The 23,909-nt window shown below is 40.2% G+C and overlaps 1 protein-coding gene across 5 annotated transcripts in view; it reads right to left on the bottom strand.

Moving 5' to 3' along the window:
* ARHGEF12 (Rho guanine nucleotide exchange factor 12) overlaps nt 1-23,909 on the bottom strand; it is a 143,682-nt gene that overhangs the window by 20,136 nt on the left and 99,637 nt on the right. For 3 of the 5 annotated variants that reach the window (XM_080817461.1, XM_080817457.1, XM_080817459.1), the window contains 15 exons: nt 22,412-22,504; nt 20,446-20,556; nt 20,055-20,153; nt 13,908-13,950; nt 13,508-13,613; nt 12,934-13,071; nt 12,404-12,436; nt 11,958-12,072; nt 10,956-11,061; nt 9,340-9,552; nt 4,338-4,470; nt 3,793-3,828; nt 3,304-3,458; nt 1,399-1,545; nt 244-329 (listed from right to left, as the gene is read on the bottom strand). In XM_080817461.1, coding sequence (XP_080673587.1) covers nt 244-329; nt 1,399-1,545; nt 3,304-3,458; nt 3,793-3,828; nt 4,338-4,470; nt 9,340-9,552; nt 10,956-11,061; nt 11,958-12,072; nt 12,404-12,436; nt 12,934-13,071; nt 13,508-13,613; nt 13,908-13,950; nt 20,055-20,153; nt 20,446-20,556; nt 22,412-22,504 — 1,614 coding nt within the window. The remainder of the gene's footprint in view (nt 1-243; nt 330-1,398; nt 1,546-3,303; nt 3,459-3,792; nt 3,829-4,337; nt 4,471-9,339; nt 9,553-10,955; nt 11,062-11,957; nt 12,073-12,403; nt 12,437-12,933; nt 13,072-13,507; nt 13,614-13,907; nt 13,951-20,054; nt 20,154-20,445; nt 20,557-22,411; nt 22,505-23,909) is intronic. The other 2 variants (XM_080817458.1, XM_080817460.1) reach the window with 1 other exon arrangement.

Raw genomic sequence — 23,909 nt, forward strand, 5'->3', positions numbered from 1 at the left:
ACACAGAGATTAATATCCTGAATTTGATGAAAAAAGAGAACTTAGTTTGAATGAGCACTTATTAAAAAATATTAACGAAGAAAAGATACTAACTACAAGAATACATACTTGGACCCCTTTGATCTTTACAGTAGCTTTGCAACATGGATGAGTTTGCATACTTGGAAAGATTAGTTACTCAACCTTGAATCTGATTTTCCAGTGTCTATAGAAACATTAAAATGAAACAGCCAATCTCCTTACCCAGATCAATAAGTCTTCCCCAATCTGATCAATAACTGAGGTCTCATTCCTCTTCCGAACAGCCTTCATTTGCTCATTCAATCCAACTAAGCGGGGGGCGGGGGGACACAACAGAAAATAATTAAGCATACACTCATTTTGGTCTGCATTACTGTCTGGACCGAGAAACCAAAATTTTCCAAAAAAAGGATTTTCATAGTAGTTTAGCTGCCTCTAGTCTCTTTAAATACAAATCTGAACACAATTCTTATGCATACAGATATCTGTGAGCTCTATCTGAAAAACAGATGCCAAAGCATAAAACAATGTGGAAACTAGCACATTACATACAGTATAGCTACGTCAAATATGCATTTAACTTCAAGACCCCATCATAACTATGCTCCTAAAGAAATCTGAATAGAACAGGTGATTCTGTCCACTGTTCCTCTCAAAATGTTTATGTTCACAGGCAGTGGATATAATCAACCTGAACTTGTCAATGCATGCTAGTGAAGCCTAAGATCACCCACAAAGACATAAAAGGCACCAATTTGGTAGGCAGGTGTTGGCAGGTGGTGACGGCATCCTTGACGAAAGAAAGCTTGGGAATTAAGGATCACAGAGAAGCAGTGACTTACAGAGAGAGGAACTGTGTCTATAAAAGTCTGAGATGACTATAACCATGGAAAGCCAGCAAGGTAGAATTTTTTATGTATTTACTCAAGCATTTCAAGTAACAATGAAAGAATTCCTGAAAATTACCCCATCATGAAATTATACACTGTATATTACATATACTACACACACACACACACACAAATTATATGAGATATATATATATATTTAAAAACATATACACTGTAATTGATAAGAAATTGCCACAGGTAATTTTAACTATTCATACTTTTGATCTTAGACGTTAACTTTAGACCCTAAGTCCTGTGGTAACACTTTATATACAAAAGGCTGACAGTGCCAGTGGATGTCTAGGGAGGGAGGTATTCAACCATCTGATCACTTCTTTATGTTATGTGCTCACATATAATTATATAATTTCAGGAATGCTAACATGAATACCCTTAGAAGATTTTATTGCTCTGGTGCTTTTATATACTCACAACCTTTCATCTATTAAAAATGTTAGGGACAAAGATGAGAGTCGATTTTTCTTACTATGAAGTTGAAGAATATCTTCCAAGTTTGAAAAAATTTTCCGTAGTTCTGAAGGTGACAGAATTCCTTCTCTAGACACTCGCTGATAGAATACTTGATCAAGAACCTTCAGTGTTCGAACATGAGCTCTTTCAGTGTAGAACAGTTCTAAGCAAAAAAAAAAAAAAAAAAAGGAAATATGAAATGTTACCTCATTTAGAGTAATTCCATGAGACCAAACACAGGCTTTAGCTGGAATTAAGCAGCAAATGAGCTCTATAATAATTATTTATAGTTTTGAAAGGATACAGTATCTCTCATGTCACTTTCTTGATTCCATGAGACCCTCCTGCATACTGGCTCTAAGAGCTGAATGTTGGCAAATGAAAAATATCATTCAAAACTATTCTGGGGGCACCTGGGTGGCTCAGGTCATGATCCCTGGGATGGAGCCCCACGTTGGGTTCCCTGCTTAGGGGAGAGTCTGCTTACCCCTCATTCTCAGCCCCTCCCCCCACTCTTGCTCTCGCTCTCTCTCAAATAAATAAATCTTTAAAACAAAAAACCCCCCGGTGCCTGGGTGGCTCAATGGGTTAAAGCCTCTGCCTTCGGCTCAGGTCATGATCCCGGGATTCTGGGATCGAGCCCAGCATCGGGCTCTTTGCTGCACAGGGAGCCTGCTTCCTCCTCTGTCTCTGCCTGCCTCTCTGCCTAAAATAAATAAATAAAAAATCTTAAAAAAAAACAACACCCAAAACTATTCTGTATATTAAAGTTGACAATGCACTGCAAAATCCTGTCTTTTCACAATACTACCCACCAATCACAGCTACAACATCAGAAAGCTGTAAGCCCAAACAGCATATACCCTTTCAATTGAGCCCTCTTCAGAAAGAACAGTACTTTTGGTTATCTAATTTGCCTATAAACCCTCATTTCTGAGGCCAGACTTGTTCTTTCACTAACCTCAAAGTTACCAGACACAGGAAAGATGTATTTTTTTTTAAGATTTTTTAAATTTATTGTTTGTTTGTTTGTTTTTTTTAAGATTTTATTTGTTTATTTGACAGGCAGAGATCACAAGTAGGCAGAGAGGCAGGCAGAGAGAGAGGAAGGGAAGCAGGCTCCCCGCTGAGCAGAGAGCCCGATGTGGGGCTCGATCCCAGGACCCCAGGATCATGACCTGAGCCGAAAGCAGAGGCTTTAACCCACTGAGCCACCCAGGCACCCCTATTTATTGTTTTGATAGAGACACAGCGAGAGAGGGAACATAGGCAGGGGGAGTGGGAAAGGGAGAACAGGCTTCCCATGGAGCAAGGAGCCCAAGGTGGGGCTCGATTCCAGGACCCTGGGATCATGACCTGAGCCAGAGGCAGATGCCTACCGACTGAGCTACCCAGACGCCCCAGGAAGAGTATTTATTTAAATTGCATCCTGAAGACAGCGTCCATGTCACCCACATCTCTGTCACATATATGCTAGGGTAAAATAAAGAACACTGCAGTAGGATAAAGGGACACCTGGATCCCACTTTTCTCCCTATCACTTATCAGCTAGCTGTATCCTCTTGATTAATTCAATCAATCACCCTGAGCCTGAGCTTCCTCATTTATAATCTGTGCATGAAAATAACTTAGCATGAAAGTAAAGCGACAGACCAAGGTTGTCTTAATGACTGGTCAAGATCCATAACGGTAGGAATCTTAAATATCCTGAGAGCTAAACACCTTTTCCTCTTAAATTATCATTAAGAATCACAGAATCATTTGCATTTTTTGAGTTGGAAAGCTCAAGGATCATCTATCTAGTTTAATTTCTCTTTGTATAGAACAAGAGGCTTGCAGAAATTTTGAAGCAAACTGCAAAGCTCAGGGGCTTGTTTTAGTCTAATAAAACTCACTGTATATGAACAATAATTAAACTCACCATTAATTACTTCCTGTCTTTTGATCTCAGAAGGCTTTAGTCCCAGTAACACTTCTCGACTAACAAGCTGTTGCCAATTGGGTGGATCTGTCTCTAAGTCATTTTCAAACTGTTCATCCTCACTTTGACTTTCTCCAAAAGCTATGCTGTCAAACCTGATGGAAAAAAAAAACAACGATAAATTCTATTTGAGGACATCAGATGGACAATGGGAAATAGCACAAGTTTTTATATTAAAGTACATAAGTCATATTTCTGAAGTAGTACTTAGCACAGGGCCAAAACATCTCTGTCTCCTGCAAAATGACTTACATGTGTTATACATACCTCTAAAAATACCCTTTGAATGATTTGTGTTTATTAAGAATTTTCTTTCATACTAACAGATTTGTGTACATTTTTTCTTTTCCTTTAAAACTAGAATGTTTGAGAACAAAGATATATTTTTAAAAAGATGCCTCTAATGAAAGCTACTTTAGGATTACTCACTTTCGAAAAGGCTTTGGTGTCCCATGTTCAGTCACCCTAAAACAATGGAAAACAAAAGAATCAACATGAAAACAAAACGGTAATCAAGAAATTTATGCCAAGGGTCCCGAACACAAAAGAAGACATACAGATGGCCAACAGACATAAGAAAAGATGTCCAGCATCACTCCTCATCAGGGAAATGCAAATCAAAAGCACAATGAGGTATCACCTCCTCAGAAGGGCTAGTATCAAAAAGACAAGAAATAACAAATGTCAGTCAGAATGTGGAGAAAAAGGAGGTTGTGTGCACTGTTGGAGGGAATGTAAACTGGTACAGCCACTGTGGGAAACAGTACAGAGGCTCTTCAAAAAATTAAAAATAGAAATACCATACAATCTAGTAAGTCCACTACTGGATATTTACCCAGAGAAAACTAAAACACTAATTTCAAAAGATATATGCACCCCAACATTTATTACAGCATGGTTTACAACAGCCAAGATATGGAAGGAACTTAAGCAGTTCTTAACCTCCCCTGCCCCCAAAGATACCACTGAATTACCTTTCTACTTCCCATTCCTCCTCCTGCACTTGGTCTAGGGGAGGAGGTGGAAAATCAAAGACGGTATTGGGAGTCCGAGGGGTGCTATCCACACAGTCTCCAGACACGGGTGTTTCTCCAACTTGTTTTGATCCTGAGAAGATAAAATTTGGACACTCTGATGGTGTTAATGAAGATAATGATTCCCCCCAAAAAACATTCCCCAAAGAGAAATTCAGGCTATCCACAGCCACATTCTTATTTAAACAACTGCATGTTAGCCACAACCAAAATTCCATTATACGACATTTTAAAATGCCCTAAAAAACCCACCATGAATATCATTTTTAAGCAACTTTTAAAAAATCAACATACTGGAGTGCCTGGGTGGCTCAGTCAGTTAAGCCTCAGACTTGGTTTCGGTTCAGGACACGATCTCAGGGTTGTAAGGCTGAGCCCCACGTGGAGTTCTACACTGGGCATGGAGTCAGCTTGAGAGTCCCTCCCTCTCCCTCCACTCTTCCGCCTATGCGCATGCACACGTGCACACTCTCTCTCAAATAAATAAATAAATAAATAAATAAAATCTTTAAACATCAACATAAGACATGGAAACAACTCAGAAGAGCATATGATGAGGAGAAACATTTCTATCCCCTGTGCCAATCTTCTTTATCTAAATTTTGCTTATTATGGTGGTCTAATTAGAAATAATAACCTCATAAATCTTTTTCTTAATTTACTATCTTTAGGTAATATCTATTTCTTCCTCCTCTGAGGATTCTGCCCACTTATACTTCCCACCTTCACTTTCCCCCATTTCTTCCCAGTGTTTAATGACATTATTATTCCTAGTTGGGTTAATGCTTACTACCTAACTTTAAATGACAGAGTTATATCTATACTTGCTCCATAAAGGAGTTAGTACCTTAACTCTCTTCTATATCAAATTAGGTATTTAATATCCTTATCCTTCCGTTTAATTGTATTTCCTTCCATCTACCTTTCAGTTCTTTCCACCACTTTTTATTTGTGTCATTAGGAGGACTTTTTACATTTCTGTGATCTGTGGCCACAACTAAATATTCTGTGCCTTGCCTATGTGGTGGATCCTGAAAGTCTAAAAAGCCAGAGTGCTTGCATGACTATTGCCAATCTACATATGGTCATACACAAAATACAACACAGAATTTATTACACATACATATTATTTCTGCCAGGTCAGGAGGTATGTTAGTTAGGATTATGTTTCCTTTTCTGCTGGTCCAATGATGCAACTCTTGGGTCACTTGAAATAGAATGTTCATTCTATCAAGGTCAAATACGCCATCAGTTACTTCAAGATTATGCCACTTTTTATTCTGTTTTATATTCCTTCCTTTCCTCACATCCCCCGTCCTCCCTTCCCTCCTTCCTTCCTTGTATGGTGGCCACAGCTGAGTAATCTCCAATGGTATATTTTGTTTCACATTTAAATCATGATTTAGCTTTCTTGAACAACTTTGTTTTTCCTTAGCATTTCCAAACGACTTTATTGCTGTCAAAGCACCATCATTTTATCAAGTCTCAGATTTCTTCATTTGGTACATCATACTACCAAACTGCTTTAAAATCTCCCTTTTTCTTATTCCCTAGTCCTTGTGTTCCCATTTGGAGCAGTTGCTCCCTTGGACCTAACTATCGTCCAAGACCTGCCGGCCCTTCACCACTTCCCTGGGAGGTTTCCACTATTTCCTGAACACCATAACACCTTCTTCCTTCATTTCTCTCTCATTTTGCTGGAGTGCGCATCTTCAAATCATGCTCAAGGAAATGGTGCATTTCAGCTAACATTTGAATCCTGGCATATCTGAAAATGTCTTTGTATCTTCCTTCATTTTTGAAGGTAATTTGGATGGACACAGAATTCTAAGTTCAATAATTTTCTCTAAGTTGCAGGGCTTGGCTTCCTTGTATTCTAGCCCCTGGTGTGAGAATGAGAAATGTGATGCAGCATAATTCCCATTTTTCTTCCCTTTAAAGCTTTCAGGGCTCTCTATCTCTGGTGCATGGAAATTTCCAGAAATAGTCTAGGAATGGCTCTTGTTCTTATTACTGTTGTTATTATTCATCATAGGTGGTTCCCAGTCAACCTTTTCTGTCTGAAGACAAGTCTTCTTCCCTTTATGATGGTTTCTTCTATCATTTCTCCAACTGCCTCTCCTCGGTGTCCTCTGCTGATCTTTCGTCAGAAAGACAAACATTGGACCTTTCAAGTGGCTCGCTACATAACTCTTTTCTCTCCGATTTCTCTCTCTCTCTACATTTCTGATATGTTCTCAAATATCTCCTTGACTTTATTTTTAGGGGCTTTTTTTTTTTTTTTTTTCAACTCTTGGCAGCTGTGGTGGTTTGAAAATATGTGCACAAATTCTTTGCTACTCCTCCCTCCCTTCAGGGGCAGAGCCCAATTCCTCCCTGCGTGAGCGTGAGCTAGATTTAGGGGCTGCTTCTAACTTGCTGAAGTGAAAATGTGCGCCCACAGAGACGAAGTCATTGAAGGTATGGGGGCTCCTTTCTTGCTCTCTCTTTTGGATGACTTTGGGGGAAGTCAGCTACCATGGCATCATGGAACATTCAAGCGGTTCTACAGAGAAGCCCATATGGTGAGGAGTCAAGGCCTCCAGGAAGGAGCCAAGCCTCTCTGCCACCAGCCACCTGCGTGAGCGCAGAGCTCGTCTCCGGCCCCAGCTGAGTTTTCGGATGACCGACTGACATCTTGACTGCAATCACAGGACAGACAGAATTGCCCAGCCAAGCTGCTCTCGTGTTCCTCAGCCACCAAAAGAGGTGGACTGTTAAGTGTTTTTTGGGTTAAGTTACGAAGTTCTGAGAAAGCAGTTAATAACAAATACAGTAGTTATTGTATTGTATTGTAGTAACAGTTATATTAAAACATTTATTTTTGGTCTCTGAATACTTTTTTTCACAGCATTATTATTCTTGTTTCACAGATATAATAATTTTTTAAAATTTCCCCAAGTATACTGTCTAACTTAGAGTTTACATTTTTTAAGTTCTTGTCTTTTACCTAAATTATTGTTTTCTGCTAGGGGCAGTTTTCCCGTTTATTTTGTATTCTCTTTTTTATGTCATTAATAAGCTTGGCGTTACATATTATCTGGTATTGATTCTAACAAGCAAGTTTTGCCTTGAGTGAGTCATACCATTCCTATCTGAGAATGCAAGACTGGGAAGCTGCTGGGGCTTTCCTCTGCAGCTGTATGAAGCTGGTTCATTTCAGCTGGGAGCTCTCTGAGCAGGGTGAGACCCTGGCATGTTTAGTGTCAGGCTTTTGGCCCCAAATGTTAGAACTCCAGGGCACTGTATCATGGAGGACTGACCTTTCCTACACAACTCATTCAACTCCCTAGAAGAGAGCGCACGCATTTTCTTCGGTACGTAAATGACGGACGGCTCATATTCTACATACACGGATCAGGAACTGCTGACATCATTGTTTTGATTACAGACCTTCAATTAATTCATTATTTTCAGCTTTACTTCTTACTCATGCACTCTATAAGACATGCCAACTCGGAGCCCAAAGTCTCTCCGGGGTTCTAATGGGCAGACTGGCTCCCACCTGGGACTCCCTGAACAGAATTATGGACTCTGGCTTCCTCTGTTGTTTTATCCTTCCAATTGCCCACTTCTAATCTCCCCCAAATTTTTTGAGATCTCTTGCTTGTTGGTAACATCTTCCCTTCTTCTACTTCCTTTCTCTTTGTGTTTTTTATTTAGTTGCTATTGGTTACCTATCTGCCTTGTTTTCATTTCAATGAGAGCTGGGAGGCCATGAATTCAAGCATGTACTCAACCCAACATCTTCAGAATTCCACGTAAGACAAAACCTCCAGATTTTCCTATAAATGTCACCCCTCCTTCTTTGTCTTAAATCCATGCCCTCCTCTCACCACTCGTTCTGCTACAGCACTCTCAGAGACAGATGTTTCCAACATACACTGTATACTTCAGGGTGGAGATGAGACACATACCCTTGCTCCTCTATACTCCTTTTAGACATTATCTTGCTTTTTTATAAAAATGCCTTGCCGCACTGAGGCTCTCACTTCTAGGTATTATCATATGCTCTCCCTCCTCATAACAATCATCTAGCAATACCGAAACTTTGGCTGCTGGCTCATGGTTTTCCTCTCCCCGCTAGTATCACATGAGGTGACCCCAAAACTCGGGGATGTTAAGGTATTTCAACTCCTGGTTTCTTGGTTCCTTACTTTCTTCATCTCTAATAACTTCACCTAGGCCTCTTCAGTGACCACTCCCACAGCTTTACCTTGACCTTGTCATACCAGAAATTGAAGTGCTTCCAAAATCACTGATATAGATAGGCCTTCACTTCTCCAAATAAGATCACTGATTCGCCCAGCTCACTTGCTTAAGAAACCCATTAAGACAAGTACAAAGAAATATGGTAATAAGCTCTTTTCCCAATGACCTATAATTACTTCACATCTTTCTCTACTCTTCAAGTCCCCTTGCCCTTCTCACTAAGCCTTCTCTCTCTGCTAATAACCTTGACCTTCACATATACTCCGCCTTTCATCTCTAATCTCCTTCTCAAAACTTTGTCCTTCTAGTTATATACAGTCTGTCACCTACATCTTCAATCTCTTTCTCTCTCCCATTACTGAACCTGGCACAATTTCAATTTTTATGTATGTGACTATCCCCCCATGAGACTAAGTGGCACAGAGCTAGAATCTCTGTATAATTACTGTGTGCTACAGTAATTACAAAGTTAATGCCTGACAGAGAGCCCAGTCAATATTTCTGAATTGATGAAAACTCAAAATTATCATTCAGCATGGATTTATCACTGGCTATAGAACATTAAAATGCGAAATTAAATTAAGTCAAATTGGAATTCTTAATTAAAATAATGTGCCACTCTGCTTCTCACTTAGTGTCATTGTTGTAAAATCTCAATACCTGGTTAAGTCGCACTACAGCACTAGCTTACCTGTATCGTTCTCTTTCCCTCCTTCCTGGGCAAGAGTGGCCCCTGTTGCCACAGAGGACATGGAATTGGCTGGCAGGTATCCGACATCTGTTCCTTCACCTGCTAACCCACTCTGGCGCAACTTAGCAGGGTCCGGAGGCTCAGGACTCACGGAAGAGGGTGTGGATAAGTGCTTCGGGTGCCGCTGTTTCTGCAGCTCCATGGCCCTGCCAACTGAACAGAAAGCAAGAGTTAACAACTCGTGTTTCCAAAAAGCTTTAAAAAAAAAAAAAAAAAAGATGATGTAAAGGATCTAAAAAAACGTATGGAACATGGCAGGCCCCGGAAAATATGGATTATTCAGAGTGAGGGATAGATAGGAAGAAATGGCAGAAGAAAGGAAGGAGAGAGAAAGAGAGAGAGAGAGAGAGCGAGCGAGCGCAAACGCAAGGAAGGAAAGAGAAGAAAGGGAGGAAGAAGGACGAAAGAGGGGAAGAAAGAGAGGAAGGCAGGGGAAGGTAAAGGAGGGCTCAAGAGAAGGGAGAGGTGGAAGATGACGGGGAAAGACAGGAGGGAGAAAAGGACATGAGAGCAATGGTGGGGGCAGGAATGCTGAGACAGAGGCACACTGCACTGCATTCACTTGTGAGAGTGAGGATGAAACCTGTTAGCTCTGTGAGCTCATGGCAAGGCCTCCACCCCACTCCTGAACACTCGCAGATTCATCAGCACTACACGCCTCAGAGACTACGGAGATTGCTTGCAGCCTGCTCACTAACCCTGTTCACCTGTTCACATCAGGAACCACAAGAGGCGAAAACACACTCGTCATCATCGCCCACATCACCGCACACTCTCACGCAGCTCTGGAAATCCCTAATCCTAAAATTCTTCCCTCCCTCATTCCTAAATCCTTCTTCTACATCCCTTGAAACTCATGGTCAGCATCTGCGAGGTATTCCATTCTCCTCAACCTCCTAAGAATTGCCTTCCTCTTCTCAGTGTTTCTCAACAAGGGGCACTACTGGTATCTGATGGAGAATTCCTCATGGTGCGTAACGACCACTGTCACTGTACCACAATACCCCCCCAACTCCGACCTGGCCAATATTTTCAAACATGGTGCTACCCAGGCTGAAGACCACTACGTGACCTGATTTCCCTCCCTGAGGTACCACCCTCCCTATTTCTCCCCAGATCAGTGGGCTGATCTCTCTCCATTAGGCCTGAGTGGAGGGAGGTCAGGAAATAAAGCACAGTGGAGAGGTGGAGAAACTGCAGAAGTGTAGAGAGGGAGTAACATGTATACAGGAAGACGAAACAAAGAATGGTGCAGAAGTACGTGCATGCTTTTTTTTTTTTTTTTTTAATTTAAAAAACAGCAGCTGAATACAAACAAAATCAGAATAGGTAAGTAAATTATGTTACGGACAACTGCTAGGATGCTGCCATGAAAGATGTTTAAGATACCCACATCTCCCACATGAGGAGATAACCTCGATGCAAACGAGGGACATCGGAAGCTCAGTGGGATCATTTCAAGAACACCTTTCTCCAGCAATTCATCTGGCTAACTGAGCCTCTGAAGGGAAGACGGTGAGGGGTGGTGAGAACGCTGCTTCTCCAACTTAACATACTTGCACTGTTGTCATGACGGCTTGGTCTCCTTGGGGGTCCCAGGATGCTGGGGAATCCTCTGCGCTTCCCTTTTTCTTCGCCTTCTCGATCTTTCTTCATACTCTGCTAGAGTTGAGGGCAAGAGATACATAACAGAGTAGATTCCTTTGTGGCTTTCAAACCCACAAACACAATTCTAATGGGCAGCTGGAAGCAGTTAAACGGGTTAAACAGGAGTGAAGGACACTCAAACACGGCACTCGGTAGAGGCCGGCATGGGTACTGTGCACACATCAAACTCAGGATGTCTTTTCAACCCCTTTAGAGCTGGGAATTTTGGAAAACCAAGAAGTGCTTTTATAACACATCTACTGGGAGCTTGATCCAACCAATTTATCCATCCGTTGCACAAGTACTTGATAAGCTCTTAATGTGTGAGGGCACTGTGCTAAAAGCTGGGGATACGAAGAAGGAGGCCCTCAGCCTCACAGAGCTCCACAGCCTCACAAAAAGTAAACAGACACATCCATAATGAGAAACTGTGACAGGTGCCATACAAGGAAAGACGAAGGCTGTGACGGGGTGGGGATGGTACTCTGTATAAAGTGCCATGTGCGCCCCTCACACGTCTCACCATTACTTCACATGCCGGGACTTCCTGCTAGATTTCTGAGTTTCTTTTCCTTTTTTTTCCCCCCCAAGATTTTATTTATTTATTTGACGGGGATAGGGCCGGGGGGACACAAGCAGGGGGAGTGGGGGAGGGAGAAGCAGGTTTCCTGCAGAGCAGAGAGCCTGATTAGGTCCTTGATCCCAGGATCTGAGCTGAAGGCAGATGCCTAATGACTGAACCACCTAGGTGCCCCAGTTTCTTGAGTTTCTTGAGAACACGGGCCATATCGCACACCTATCAGCAGGCCTAGTGCTAGCCTGCTGAAACAGTAAGGACTAACTAAGAAGGAAAGCACTGCAACCTGGGTCGAGAAGCATGGAGGCCTAAACACATAATTATGCAGTCTTACCTTGATTTTTGGAAGGAATCCAATCCGCCCCCGCTTGTGCTCCAAATTTCGAGGTTCTTTCACTTTTACCCCCAAATGCTTCATGTACATAAGAATAACATATTGCATTGTTGAACTGGAGGAAAAGGATGAAGTCAAATAAGAATTCCGAGAAGGGAGAATGGACAGAATAAAGATATCAAATGGCTTCAAAATGGATTCCAATGCTGGAATCTTTAGAATTTATTCATCAAGTAAAAAACTAAGGAGGTATCTATTCGTTGCATATCGAAAAGGATTTTACTCAAGACACTAGAATATCAGTCAAATAAAACTGAGGCCACCAGAGGGAGACAGTCTGAATTTTGAAGTTATAAGAAAGAAATTCTAATTTTAGACTTAAAGGAGAAAAGATAGTTTCTTTTTTTCATAAAATTCTAGGGGGGGAAATAACCCAGCTATATTACCTCTTATCTTCTTCTACAGCCTGAGCAGTCATCCTAAAAATAAAAATATTTCAAAATTAAATACTGACATTTAATGAAAGAATTGCTATTAATTAACTCGATACCCGAAACAACAATGGAACTGTACCGGGTGTTTTGGGCCACCCTCAATCTCTATCACCGGGCATAAAACAGCAAAAGAACTCAAACCCCTCAAGGGACCACAGGCTTTTCTCACTCAGGTCATCAACTGTCAATATTCCCTGGCCTGAAACAGTTTCAAAACCTATGAACAGAAACCACTCTAAGTGCTCGACCTGCTTTTGACCAGTTGCAAATTCTACAGTTACTCATTTTACCAATACCCAGAAAAAGAAATATAAGAACTTTTCTAAACCATCATCAAAAATTAAAAATTTTAACATTAAAACCCCAGTACATAGCTCCACACACACAATGTGACATCCCTCCTGAGTTTGCTCACAGTGCGCTCCAAGCATCACGAGCATCTCAGGAGAGAGGACACGTCCACATATACTTCTGTGACTTACAACACTTCTTCGATTTTGGCAACGATCTGCTCCGCACATGCCCGTTCCTTCTCCAAAGTTACCCGGTCCTTCTCCCGCTCTGCGTCAAGTTTAGTCAGTTCGCTTTCAGCCAAGGTCAGCCCCATGCTACGCTTCTGCCTGGAGGGAACAGGACAAACTTCCTGAGGTGGCCTGGAGAAGAATGATCTCCCTCTAGAGATGCTTCATCAGAGTTTCCACAGCTATGAGTTTCTAGCAACAGGCAAAATGTCACAGTTTTCTATCCTGGGGCCCCAGTCACCTAGAACACCAGAGAAAAAGACTTCTAGGGCGATCACTCCACAGAACACACACACATCCTGAGTGAGCACACTTGGCCTAGAAGAGCGGTGAGCTCAAATCCTGAAAGCCTGTGGAACGGGGACTACGGACTCAGCGCCACACCAGCTCTTTGGCTCCAGGTGCTCATTTAGGTTTTAATCACAGTGATGAAGACCACATGCTGGGCCAAGGACTTAATGTGTAACCTTTTCCCACCTAAAAAGAAGGTTAATTCAGAATGGCCATATCGGCTTATATCACCCACCAAGCTTACCGAAAATCTTCCAAGTGCCTCTGAACTTCTGGGTGGACTCTTTCCTGCATAGTTTGGATATAGTGGCGGTGTAGATCCTCGGGTATAAGCTCAGGTCTTCTTTTTTCTGCATAAAGAAAAGGCAAGGAGTTACGTGATTTCAACGTATACTCTGTGCATTATAATTGGCAACATATCAATGCTACTTGGTGCAAACCTGGAGAAGGACAAAGAGAAGGTCTTTACTACATTTTATGTATTTTACCTCATATACTATCCTTTAAATGTATTACAGACTCTCCTTCCGTTGTGATTCAGATGCCCTACTGGTCACCACATGACCAATAAAACCTTGAGAGATGGGCTGAGCTACAATTCTACAGAGATGTAATTCTCCAGGATACAGACGCTCCACACTTACCAAGATCTACCGATATTTCATCAGGCACAGAAACTTTCAGGTGCTGAAACAAAAATGCAAACAAAAAGTCAAACACCACTAAGGACTTTCCAAGATGTATGTATAAGTACTTGGATAAAGTGAAGAGATGCGACCTGGACAGCTCTATCTGCAATCACATGCAGGTATAAGTTCACTTGTCCCATCTGAATGTCACAGCTCTAAAAGGTCCCACTGTTTAAACTAGGAAAAAACCCCTTTCCCCAAGGATCATGCGATATGGGAAATATGTGTAGTCACTGGTTAGTACACTCAGTTATACATCGTTCGAATCAATAGTTAGGCTAAAACCTAAACTATGTGTATATTGTATGAAAAATGTAGTCATACATAATCATGACTTTTTTTGCTGTATTTGAGACTACTGCCCACATATTGCCAGTAATTTCCTATGTAAAGTTAAAGAACCCTCACAAAATTCACGCCCCAATGAGGAGGTATTGGATATCAATGTTGAGGCTTTGGAGTATTAAATTGCCAATAACCATCTGTAGTTTTTACTGTTGCGCCAACTAAGGTAACTGAGTCATAATTAACTTCTACTTAGCTCAGATTTCCCCCATAATAACTGCAGTTTTGGTCCCATTACCACATAGTTGTCTTTTCTCTCTCATCAATCTGGGAAATGTCTTGGGGAAAAAAATTATTTTGCATCTAGAGAAATAATCTTAACCTCTTCGTGCTTACTTTGTATTGTATATCTACTTAAGTCATCTACTTCCAGAACTTAAACAATTCCTGTAAGATCTAAAGCATTACATTCGAAAATAAGTCACTGCTGAAAATTATAAGATCTCTAATATTTTTCTGAAGAACAGTGAAATAGATGTCAAAGCTTTCTCTTTAAGTGAAGTTGCCACACAGTAGCTCAAATTAACCATCCTAGAAGTACTGTTAGCACAAATGCAAAAAAGGATTTACATGCTTGTTTCTGTATTAATATGAAATAAATATCACTAGTGGTATAAAAGAATAATTAGCAAATAAATCTATCAGGGTTCCTACACTTTAATGGTCATAAATTTAATACAGCAAAATAAAGATCTGACTTAGCTTGGAGCTCTTAAGAAATGTGAAATTAACTCCTGGGGATTTACCCAAAGTAAATGAAAACACTAATTCAAAAAGATATATGCAGCCCATGCTTATCGCAGCATTATTTACAATAGCCAAGATACAGAAGCAACCTGTGTCCATCGACAGATGAATGAATAAAGATGTGGTAGATACACATAATGGAATATTACTCAGCCGTACAAAAACAACATCTAGCCATTCACAACAACATGGATGGACCAAGTGGGTATTATGCTAAGGAAAATGATCCAGCCAGAGAAGACAAATACCATACGATTGCACTTTATGTGAAATCTAAAAACTAAAACCAATGAGCAAACAAACACACAAAAAGAACAGAGCAGACTGTGGCTGCCAGAGAGTAAACGGGGTGGAAGACAGGTGAAATGAGTGGTGGGGATTAAGAGGTACAAACGTGCAATTATAAAATAAATAAGTGGGGCGCCTGGGTGGCTCAGTGGGTTAAGCCTCTGCCTTCGGCTCGGGTCATGATCTCAGGGTCCTGGAATCGAGCCCCCCATCAGGCTCTCTGCTCGGCAGGGAGCCTGCTTCCTCCTCTCTCTCTGCCTGCCTCTCTGCCTACTTGTGATCTCTCTCTCTCTGTCAAATAAATAAATAAAATATTAAAAAATAAAATAAAATAAGTCACAAAGTACAATATCCATTTGTGATAAAAACCCTCCTTAAGGCAGGTCTAGAGGGAACATACCTCAACATAACAAAGGCCATATTTGAAAAAGTCACAGCTAACAGCAGACTCAATGGGGGAAAACTGAGAGCTTTCCCCCTAAGGTCAGGAACAGGACAGGGCGATGTCCACTCTCACCACTTCTATTCAACACAGTACTGCAGTCCTAGCCACAGCAAGCAGACAATGAAAAGAAATAAGGGCATCCAAACTGGTAAGGAAGAAGTAAAACTTTCCTATTTGCAGATGACAAGATACACTATATACAGAAAACCCAAAGACTCCACCAAAAACTGCTGGAGCTGATAAACAAATTCAGTACAGTCGCAAGATACAAAATCAAGGTCCTTGTGTACCTAGTTAATGTGTTGCATTTACATATGCTAATAATGAAACAGCAGAAAGAGAAATTATGAAAAGAATCCCATTTACAACTGCACCACAAATAACAAGATACCTAGGAATAAACCTAACCAAAGAGGTGAAAGACTTGTACTCTGAAAACTAATAAAAAACTGAAGATGAGGGGCGCCTGGTGGCTCAGTGAGTTAAGCCTCTGCCTTCGGCTCAGGTCATGATCTCAGGGTCGGGATCGAGCCCCACATGGGGCTCTCTGCTCAGCAGGGAGCCTGCTTCCCTTCCTCGCTCTCTGCCTGCCTCTCTCCTTACTTGTGATCTCTGTCAAATAAATAAATTAAAAAAAAAAAAAAAACTGAAGATGACACAAAGAAATGGAAAGACATTCCACGCTCAAAGATTAGAAGAACAAATACTATTAAAATGTCTATATTACCCAAAGCAAAGTATACATTAAATGCTATCCCAATCAAAATACCAACAGCATTTTCACAGACCTAGAACAAACAATTCTAAAATCTGTATGGAACCACAAAAGACCTGAACCGCCAAAGCAATCTTGAAAAAGAAAAGCAAAGCTGCAGGTATCACAATTCCAGACTTCAAGTTATATTTACAAAGCTCCCGTGATTAAAACAATATGGTACTGACACAAAAATAGACACACAGATCAATGGAGCAGAATAGAAAATACAAAAATAAATCCACAACTATATGGTCAACCAATCTTTAACAAAGCAGGAAAGAATATCCAATGGGAAAAGGACTCTCCAATAAATGGTACTGGGAAAACTGGACAGCAGCATGCAAAAGAATGAAACTGGACCGCTTTCTTACACCATATACAAAAATAAATTCAAACCATTTTAAAGATCTAAATGTGAGACCTAAAGCCATAAAAATACTATAAGAGAACATAAGCAGTAACCTCTTTAACATTGGCTGTAGCAGTCTTTTTCTAGATGGCAAGGGAAACAAAAGCAAAAATAAACTACTGGGACTACATCAAAATAAAAAGCTCTGCACAGCAAAGGAAGTGACAAAACTTAAAGGCAACCTATGGAATGGGAGAAGATATTTGCAAATGACATATCTGATAAAGAGTTAGTATCCAAAATATTAAAGAACTTATAAACTCAATGCCCAAAAACCAAATAATCTAATTTGAAAATGGGCAGAAGACATGAACAGACATTTCTCCAAAGAAGACATAAAGATGGCCAACAAACACATGAAAAGATGCTCATCATCACTTACCATCAAGGAAATGCAAATCAAAACCACAATGAGATATGACCTCACGCCTGTCAGAATGGCTAAAATCAGCAACACAAGAAACAAAAGGTGTTGGCAAGGATGTAGAGAAAAAGGAACCCTCTTGCACTGTTGGTGGGAATGCAAACTGGTGCAGCCACCCTGGAAAACAGTGTGGAGGTTCCTCAGAAGGTTATAAATAGAGCTACCCTATAATCCAGCGGTCACACTACTGGGTATTTACCCAAAGAATACAAGAACACTAATTCAAAGGCATATATGCACCCCTATGTTTACAGCAGCATTATGTACAAAAGCCGAGATATGGAAGCAGCTCAAGTGTCCATCGATTGATGAATGGATAAAGATGGTGCATATATAGACAATGGAAATTATTCGGCCATAAAAAAGAATGAAGTCTTGCCATCTGCAGTGACATGAATGGAGTCAGAAAGTATAATGCTAAGTGAAGTAAGTCAGTCAGAGAAAGACAAATACTGTATGATTTCACTCATAAAACAAATGAGCAAAGGGAAAAAGGAGAGACGGACAAACCAAGAAACAGACTCTTAATTATAGAGAAAAAACTGAGGGTTACCAGAGGGAGGGAGGTGGGGGTTGAGTGAAATAGGAGATGCGGGTTAAGGAGGGCACTTGTGATGAGCACTGGGTGATGCATGGAATTGCTAAATCACTAACACTGTACACTTGAAACTAATATAATGCTGTATATTAATGAACTGGAATGAAAATAAAAGCTTATAAGAAAAATAAGTCATGGGGATAAGAAGTGTAGCACAGAAAATAGTCCATAATACTGTAATAACTTTGTAAGGGGCGCCTGGGTGGCTCAGTGGGTTAAAGCCTCTGCCTTCGGCTCGGGTCATGATCTCGGGGTCCTGGGATCGAGCCCCTCATCGGGCTCTCTGCTCAGCGGGGAGCCTGCTTCTCCCTCTCTCTCTGCCTGCCTCTCTGCCTACTTGTGATCTCTGTCTGTCAAATAAATAAATAAAATCTTTTAAAAAAAATACTGTAATAACTTTGTATAGTGACAAATGATAACTACACTTTTCGTGGTGAGCATCATATAATGTATGTAATCGTTGAATTACTATGTTGTACACCTGAAACTAATAAAGTACTGAATGTCAATGGTACTTCAATTAAAAAAAAAAGGAATATAAAAGTCAAACGTATTTCAATATACGGTCCTTTTTTCATGAAGTAAATTATCTTAAGGATAATGTGTAATATTTTAAACAATGGCAGTATAATCAGAACCCTAATGAATTCACTTAATAAGCATCTGAGTGATCAGTCTGTACCAGGATCTATTCCATGTTGGAGAAACAGCAATAATACAAATAAATAAATAAAACAGCAAAAAATATCTGCCCTCAGGGGAGCTTTACATTCAGGGCCGAAGAGCAGGGACAGAGGCAAAATAAATACAGAAAATAAAAGTTCTATGGACAAAAATAACACAGTGAAGTGACAGAAAGGGAAGGGGTAAAACTTCATGGCGGCCAGCCAGGGACGGCCTCCCTGAGAAGGGAGTGTATTCCACCTCGGGCAGGAATGTAGGCAACTTCGTAAAGGAAACCAATGAAAATGGGGCAAGAGCTGGAGGGAGGAGTGGAGCCAAACTGTTTCTGTGTTTGTCTGTTTTAGGTAAACTCACAATGTTTGCACGCTAATGTGAGCGATTCCGCAGAAAACAAAAAATTGCCAATGCTGGAGAGAAGGATGACAAATACTTGTATCCTGTAGCTGAGCAAGCAGAAGGAAATACAACCCAGGTGAAGGGTGGGGGAGAGCAGGCCTTGGAAAAAAAGAAGGCAAGCTCTCAACGGCCTCATGAGAAAGGCCAGAGCGCAGAGGGTGATGAGGCCAGAGGGTATATGTGGCAGAAGTTCTTCTACAGAAACTTCAAATTTCTCACAGAAACTGCAAGGTCCTCCACTGAGAAGCGACAGGAGAGGAAGCGATGAGGTTCCGGGAGACGGAAGGTGGGCAACAGTCATCAGAGAGAAGTGAAGCCGCGGAAGGCCCAGGGAGCATTAAGGGTTGTGACTTACCCTATGGCAAGGCTAAGAATAATGACACTCATTAGTTTAAAAACCTTATAAAGATTTCTACTGGTAAAATAAAAAACTATTATCAATTATGTAAGATCTTTTCTACCACTTTTTAGTTAAACTTGTGCCTCAAACTTCAATGAGGTCAACCGGAGTTCATAATGCAAGTATTAGCCTTTGGATCCTAACACATTTGTATGCATATCATTTGTGTTCTCTTTTGCACTCTCTTCATTATGCACATGTATAAACCCATATATACACAAACACACACACACACACACACACACACACATATACACACACACACACATATGTGTATATATACGTAACTATATGTGTATATATATCTACACACATACACACATACACACACATACATATATGTAAATTATGTATACACACACACACACACACACATACATACATACATACACATACATACCCCCTAATAGCTACTGTGAGAAATCGTAGCCTGCAACTCATTTAGAAATGATGAAAGTAACGGTCAAGAGTAATCAGTAACTAAGATACAGTACAAACATCAGAAAGTCCAAAACAGTAAAGTCCAAAACCAGGGGAAGGAAGACTGGAAGTAGGAGTCCAATAACTCAATGCACCACAGCAAAGATTGTATATTAATTGGTAACTTACTGCGGATCGATCCAGGAAGAACTGATGAAACTCAAGGAAGACACGACGAGTTTCCTTGGAATTGGTCTGCTTATATAGGTCTGAATAGAGATAACAGAGCTGTAGTAGAGGAAGAAATGGAAAAGAGAAAAAGGGAAAAATCATGAAAAATGTCATCTGCTAGATCTTCAAGTAGGAAAGTTTCCAACAAGTAGGCCACTATAAGGAATGTCATCATTACCATGTTTTTTAAAAATATAGTAAGTTTTTAAAAAAATAAATTAATTGCATTTTAACTATCTTACGTATCTATCCTGATATGTTTAGAAACTCATCTTGCAGAAGTGAGAGGTTTTATGGTGTGAGAATCAGTGTAAGAACTCTGAACCGGCTAAACGGTGGAAAACGTTACCAGTGTAGCGGGGTCAAACTGTGAGACCACGTGGTGTAAGAAAACAGCCAGGTGAGCAGGGCGAGATTTCAGCAGTTCGATGCTCTGGAAACAGCTGCACTGCCCATTGATCTAGAAGAGGAAGTACCGATACATCAAGAACTCCACCACACAGGTGCAAAATGTTAAGGTTAAGCTCAGTTAAACACAACTACCCAAACTGACCTACCCTAAAAAACTCAAGATTTTAAAAATTCCACAGGAATGTATTAGCATACAGGCTTATGGAATCTCTTCCCCCGAAAATTAATAACCTCTTAGAAATAGGTTGGAAGAGAGACTATCTTAGGAGAACGCAAGTTTAGAAGACGATGATGGAGAAGCTCAGATGTCTATATATCAGGATGCAAACACCAGTATCAACGACACTTCTAAAAACGAAATGGGAGGCTTTCTGCCTATTAATGAAATAAACATCTTCCTTTTCTTTTGAGCTAATGCAGAAATGGTGGTACGACGATGGAGATGTATAATTTTAAGAAAGACGACTCTGAGAAGCACTGTATGCTCCCTAACGACAGCAAATGCAGAAAACTACTAGTTAAACCTAAAGTAACCTTGAACGGTAATTTCCAATGAAGTTCTCACATCTCTAAATAAATTAGAGAAGAAAGTTAATCTAAACAAATAATACCAATTCTTCACAATCTCTTTCAGAAAATACAAGAAGAGGGAACACTCCTCAGGTCATTTGAAGAGGCTGGCATTAGGGGCACCTGGGTGGTTCAGCTGGTTAAGTGCCTGACTCTTGATTTCAGCTCAAGTCATGATCTCAGGGTGGTGGGATTGAGCCCAGCACCGGGCCCTGTGCTGGGGTCGGGGGTGGGGTGGGGTGGGGTTCTTCCTGGAATGCTCTCTCTCCCTCTTCCTGTGTCCCTCCCCCCACTCTCTCGCTCTTTTTCTAAATAAATGAAATCTCAAAAAAAAAAGAAAAAAGAAAAAAAAAGAAGGGGGGGCCAGCATTAGCCAAATATCAAAACCAAAGACAGTGTAAAAAAAGAAAATGACAAACCAATATCCCCCATTAAAACCGATATAAAAATCATCAGCAAAATAACAGCAAGTTGCATCCGACGATACATACAAAGGAAGATACATTATGACCAATTGTGGTTTATCTCAGGGATGCAAAGCTGGTTCAACGTGCTAATATCAATCAACGTAATTTACCATGTTAAGAAACTAAATTAAGAAAAAAAGACCCACATGATCATCTCAATCATTCAACAAAATTCAACATCCATTCACGATGAAAACTCTCAACCAGCAATAGAAAAGTAAACTTCTATAACCTAATAAAAAGTACCTACAAAATACCTATCACTAACATCTCACTTAATGATGAAAAACGAAGTATTTTTCTCTCCGAGGTCAGAAATTAAACAAGAATGTCCTGCCTCACCACTCCAATTCAATCTCACAGTGGAAGTCCTAACCAGTGCAATAAAGGTAAGAACAAGAAATAAAAGATAAACAAACTGGAAACAAAGTAAACAAGGAAATAAACCTATGTAGAAAATCCCAAAAAGTTATTTTAAAAAGCCCCCAGAAATAGTAAATGACTTTATTATTTATTAGCAAGACTAGGGGTTACAAGGACAAGAATCAAGCCAGTCATACTCCTGTGCGCCACCAATAAACAACTGGAATTTTAAATCAAAAGAATATACATTTACAATTACACTCCCCCTCCCAAAATGCAGTACCTAAGTGTAAGTCAATCACTCCTTATCACCTTTAAAAGTGAAGTCATTTCTACTGGTCAAAGTTAAAATAAACAATTCAAGCAATTAAACAATCTTAGTTCTAAGACATGGCCTTAAATCTTTAAAAATAGAATTTCATTCTCCAAAAAGCATTCATTTTCACAACAAATCAAACATGTTGAAGAATTAACAATTTGTGTTTTAGAAAAAAGTGTCATCACCTGTTCATGTTCAGTGCCAAAATCATCATCCTCTGCTCCAATAATATGAGGTGCTACACGGGGAGAGGGACTCCCAATGAGTGACTGAGTATCCTGGTAACATTTAGAGAAAAAGAACAGAAAAATTATCTGTTGGTCAAATCAGAGAAAGAATGAAGCCAAATCATCAAAAGGAAATGGTTCACTAAAACAGATTCCTTTTTATTTATTTTCTTTAAGTGCTTTATTTTCAAAGAAGTGGTTCTCAAATTTTCAAGGCAATGAATCACTTTAGCAAAGAAAACCACAACACAGTATTGACTGTTCCTTGGAGAGGGGAAAAAAAAAAACATTTCCTCTGGAAATAATTAACACCTTTTGCTCACTACACTCCTGGATATCTCATTCTATTCACTCTGTTGTGTACTCCATTCATTTCATATAAACCTTGTCACAGGCAGAAAGTTGGTTTACATAAATAATTTCAATTTTAAAGAGACAGAGTAAGAAAAGTGAATGAAGACCACAGGACAAACGAAAAACGAGAGTAAAAATGATAAGACGAAGTGAGGAGAGAGGTTAATACAAAGACTTCTATTAACATCGCATAACTGAAAGCTGTCCCTGAACCCTGTTTTTTCCTTTTCAATTCATTTTCATAAGTGCATAATGCAGGGTTTCTCAACTCTGGCACTGCTGACATTTTGGGCCGGATCATTCTCTGTTGTGGGGGCTGTCCTGTGCATTGTACAATGTTGAGCAGCATCTTGGGTCTCTACCCACCCACTCTGTGCCAGTGGCAGCCTCCCAGTCATGACAATAAAAAATGTTTCCATACACTGCCAAATGCTCCCTGAGGGACAAAATCACTCCTGGTTGGAAATCGCTGGCGTAATGCAACAAAATTTCCAAGTAATCACACAAAATTAAAATCATTTTGTATAGAAACAAAGAACCTAAATTGCAAACATAAATTGTAGGCTGGCAGATCTCCCTCCCATGCAACAGCTCATCCATTTGTCAGCTCATTTACAAAGTTGGATTTAGCATGAAAATGCCAGTGTAAGTGCATTAATGTGTATAATGTAAAAAAATATGGCATGGCTAAAGATCACAAATACTAAAATCAAAGGCCATGCAGTAAGAAGAGAAATACAAATTTGGGAAGATCTAGGGAAAGAATGAGCTCAGCTCAAAGCTGATAGCGGCTGATGCAAGATGTAGGGCTGAGCAAGGAGAGCGGGGCTATCCTGATTCGGGGGTCATCTGGAGAGTGGTTTTAGCTGAAGCTATGCACACTGATCCAGTTATAAACAAAATACTCCGTAGCTGTGGTCTCCCCTCCTGAAGTGTGATGCAGTCTCTGTATCTGCAATCTGCATCTTCTAAACTTGCTTCTGCTTTTTTTACTACTTGTTTTTTGAGCCTCAGGCTTTAGCCTTCTTTTTTTTTAAGAAAATGGTAAAACAAGAGAAATGTGTTTAGAGTGGTTTCAGACAACTTTTGATTTTATAGCTGT

The sequence above is a fragment of the Martes martes genome, assembly GCF_963455335.1.
Source record: "Martes martes genome assembly, chromosome: 10".
NCBI classification, from domain to species: domain Eukaryota; kingdom Metazoa; phylum Chordata; class Mammalia; order Carnivora; family Mustelidae; genus Martes; species Martes martes.